We start from the raw sequence: 3,364 nt of genomic DNA on the forward strand, positions 1-3,364 counted from the left end.
CAAGGGGAGGTACTATTTAGAGACCTTAAAGGATAATGCATGAATATGTGCCCTTTAGAATGAATATTTTGTGTTTGGCTTATCTATAAAAGCCATCTAGGATGAGAAGAAAGGTCTCTTGTGTAACGACTAAATACATTGGCCTTTGCATGCTTAACGCATTTTCCCTGCGAATGCTTTGCAGCTATGGCTTCTTTAGATTGTAACGTACTATCCTGCAGATCAGACATGGGTCAGCTGGCGCCTTCTAAATCTGATCTTATGACTTCCATGCATTCAAACGATAGTCGTAACGTTGCTTCATTGATTGATGCCGCCTCAGATTATATGACCTGCAACGTATCAACAAATCGTTGTAGCTTCGACTCTGTTGATGGCGCTGTCATCGTCGGTGCCGGCCCTGCAGGGTTAGCAACGGCGGTTTGCCTCAAACACCATGGAGTGCCCAGCGTTCTACTGGAGAAAGCTGACTGCATTGCTCCTCTTTGGAGAAAGAGAACCTACGACCGTCTATGCCTGCATATACCGAAGCAATTCTGTGAGTTGCCCTTCATGCCCTTCCCGCAAACCTATCCGAAGTTTCCCACGAAATGCCAATTTTTAGCTTACATCGATGAGTATGCGAGCAAGTTGGACGTCCGCCCTCGATTCAACGAGAATGTTTCCTCCGCTAGCTTTGATGACAAGACAGGTTTGTGGCATGTGCGTACTGAGAATCCGAATGGATCCACAATGTACTTCACACGATGGCTAGTGGTTGCTACTGGCGAAAACGCAGAGCCGGCTTTTCGCAATGACTTGCCAGGCTTGAAGGATTATCGCGGAAAAACACTGCACACTAGCGACTACAGAAATGGTCACGAGTTCCGTCGTAAGAAGGTCCTCGTTATTGGTTGTGGGAATTCAGGAATGGAGGTTTCCCTTGATTTGGCGAATTTCGGTTGCAAACCTGCTCTGTCGGTCCGAAGTGCGGTAAATTCGAACCATCCATTACAAATTTCTGTGCTTTCTGTTGTTTGGCCTTCTCCGCGCTCGGATGTTGTGCAAGACTAAGCTTTGAATCCTTATCTTGCTCCAGGTGCACGTGCTGCCGCGAGAAATGTTTGGATTATCAACCTTCGCCGTTGCAATGACACTAGCAAAATACATATCGCTTCGTTGGACGGATCGTCTACTGTTACTGCTCTGTCGAATCATTTTGGGTGATATAAGCAGATATGGATTCTGCAAACCTAGATCTGGGCCATTGGAGCTGAAACAAACCCTCGGGAAAACGCCCGCTCTGGATGTTGGAACATTGGCAAAGATCAAGGATGGTTCCATAAAGGTAAGCTTGAACGTAGCTGCTGGAGATGGACATTTGAGATTGGCTACACATGGCCGGATGTCTCCAGCGTCGACCTCAGGATTCTCACAGATGCTCATGTTGCAGGTCGTACCCGAGGTGAGAAGGTTCACATCGTCGGGCTGTCTGTTCAAGAACGGGAGTTATGCCGATTTCGATGCGGTAATACTGGCAACGGGTTACCAAAGGAACATCCCTGCATGGGTAAAGGTAAATAGAAGCTGCAGAGATGATGGTAAGCTTGTTAAAGATGAAGCGATACATTGCTGATTACGTTGAGATATAGGTAGGCAAGGAGGAAATGGACGAGACGAGTTGGAAGGGAAAGAATGGGCTGTATTTCTTGGGATTCAGCCGGAAAGGACTGCTGGGCATCTCCACGGACGCTCGCAGAATCGCAGCAGACGTAGACGACGATTTCAAACGCAGGAACACGCATCAACGGCCAGGGACATATACATATAGATATGCCTCATAAATGTATGCATTCACTTTACAATCTAACAACTTCAAGAACTTTTTGAACCCATGCAAGCCGTATGTAGGACTGCCTCCAACTGAAGGCATCTTCCAATGCAAATTGTTATAAGAGAAAAAGGTCACCTCCTGTACCTTGCCAAGACCTTGTCTGAGTTCCCTATGCAAGCTAGCTAGAGCTACAACACCATGTCCCATTGAATCTCACAAAGAGGCCAGCCCTCATAGAGTCGAAGGTGCCAAATTGTTCCCTCCAGGACTGATAAGACTATGTCTGGATCAATGTGCACCCAAACCGCATCCCACTATTTTGAAGAAATAAAAAAGCAACCCTCGAGTCGCAAACCTCCTAGACCTCATCTATCCCCATGAAGAAGCCAATAGAGTTCAATTGAACTAAGCCCTTAAGGCCTCATAAGAGACATCCATGGCTCCCCTAACCGTCTCAAGGCTCAGTGCTAATCCCTCCCCATACAAGGCTGTATCATTAGCAAAATCATAGTCTAGTAGCTCCTACTCCTATCAATTGAGGAACCTCACCCCTATGAGGTCTATTGCCTAAGAGTACAAAAAATTCCCCATGCCTCTACTATGAAAGGAAGAGCAAAGGGGTGGAGGGGAAACCTTGCCAAACTGATCAAGGAAGAGAAAAGGTCTTGCCTATGTGCCCTTGATTGATCACTGGAGCTCCTTGCATAAAGTGCTGATACATCCTCAATGGGTTCACGTCATAAATTTTTAGTGTACCACGTGCATTCAAAAGGAGGGGTATTTTAATTTTACCTTTTGGACAAATTTAACAGGTTTACAATAACAAGAGGGGTTTTTTAATTCAACTTTAGGAAAAAATGACTTACCCCTCGAATGCACGTGATACATAGGGTTTCTAAGTAGTGCACTCGTTGAGACCTTGCCTGAGTGCCCTACTCAAGCTAGCTAGAACTACACCCCCATGTCCCATTGAATCTCACAAAGAGGCCAGCCCTCCTAGAGCCAAAGGTACCGAATTGTTCCTTCTAGGACTGATAAGACTATGTTTGGATCAATGTGCCAAACCTTGCCCAAGTATCCCACTATTTTGAAGAAATAAAAAAAGTAGCCCTCTAGTCCCAAACCTCCTAGACCTCATCTATGCCCATGAAGAAGCCAATAGATTTCATCTACTGAGCCCTGAAGGCCTCACAAGAGACATCCATGGCTCCCCTGACTGTCTCAAGGGTCAGTGCTGATCCCTCCCCATACCCTTAGGCTGTATCATTAGCAAAATTATAGTCCAGTAGCTCCTGCTCCTATCAATTGAGGAACCTCACCCCCTATGAGGTCTATTGGCTAAGAACACAAAAAATAACCCATGCCTCTACTATGAAAGGAAGAGCAAAGGGGCGGAGGGGAAACCTTGCCAAATTGATCAAGAAATAGAAAAGGCCTTGCCCATGTGCCCCCCAATGATCACCTCACTGGAGCTCCTTGCATAAAGTGCTCAGAACCCTTTGATCCTTAGTGGGTGCACCCGATAAATTTTTAGTGTACCATGTGCATTCA

General features: G+C 46.1%; 1 protein-coding gene across 1 annotated transcript; it reads left to right on the forward strand.

Annotated features, from left to right (window-relative positions):
- The first annotated feature begins 228 nt into the window (after window positions 1–228).
- On the forward strand, window positions 229–1,823 carry LOC147882125 (putative indole-3-pyruvate monooxygenase YUCCA4). The gene is made up of 4 exons (XM_087401519.1): window positions 229–972; window positions 1,079–1,327; window positions 1,433–1,555; window positions 1,632–1,823. The coding sequence occupies exons 1-4, from the start codon at window positions 229–231 to the stop codon at window positions 1,821–1,823; spliced, it is 1,308 nt and encodes a 435-aa protein (XP_087257645.1).
- The last annotated feature ends 1,541 nt before the right edge of the window (window positions 1,824–3,364 follow it).

The sequence above is a fragment of the Dipteris shenzhenensis genome, chromosome 30, assembly GCF_047967505.1.
Source record: "Dipteris shenzhenensis isolate YYH24624 ecotype China chromosome 30, Dip_SZ_1.0, whole genome shotgun sequence".
NCBI classification, from domain to species: Eukaryota; Viridiplantae; Streptophyta; class Polypodiopsida; order Gleicheniales; family Dipteridaceae; genus Dipteris; species Dipteris shenzhenensis.

Bases quoted from the DNA above. Each gene is read 5' to 3' on its own strand.
- LOC147882125 (XM_087401519.1), top strand. From the start codon at position 229: ATGGGTCAGCTGGCGCCTTCTAAATCTGATCTTATGACTTCCATGCAT. The intron at 1,328-1,432 runs GTAAGCTTGAAC...CTCATGTTGCAG, and splicing joins TCAAGGATGGTTCCATAAAG to GTCGTACCCGAGGTGAGAAG. The intron at 1,556-1,631 runs GTAAATAGAAGC...GTTGAGATATAG, and splicing joins ACATCCCTGCATGGGTAAAG to GTAGGCAAGGAGGAAATGGA.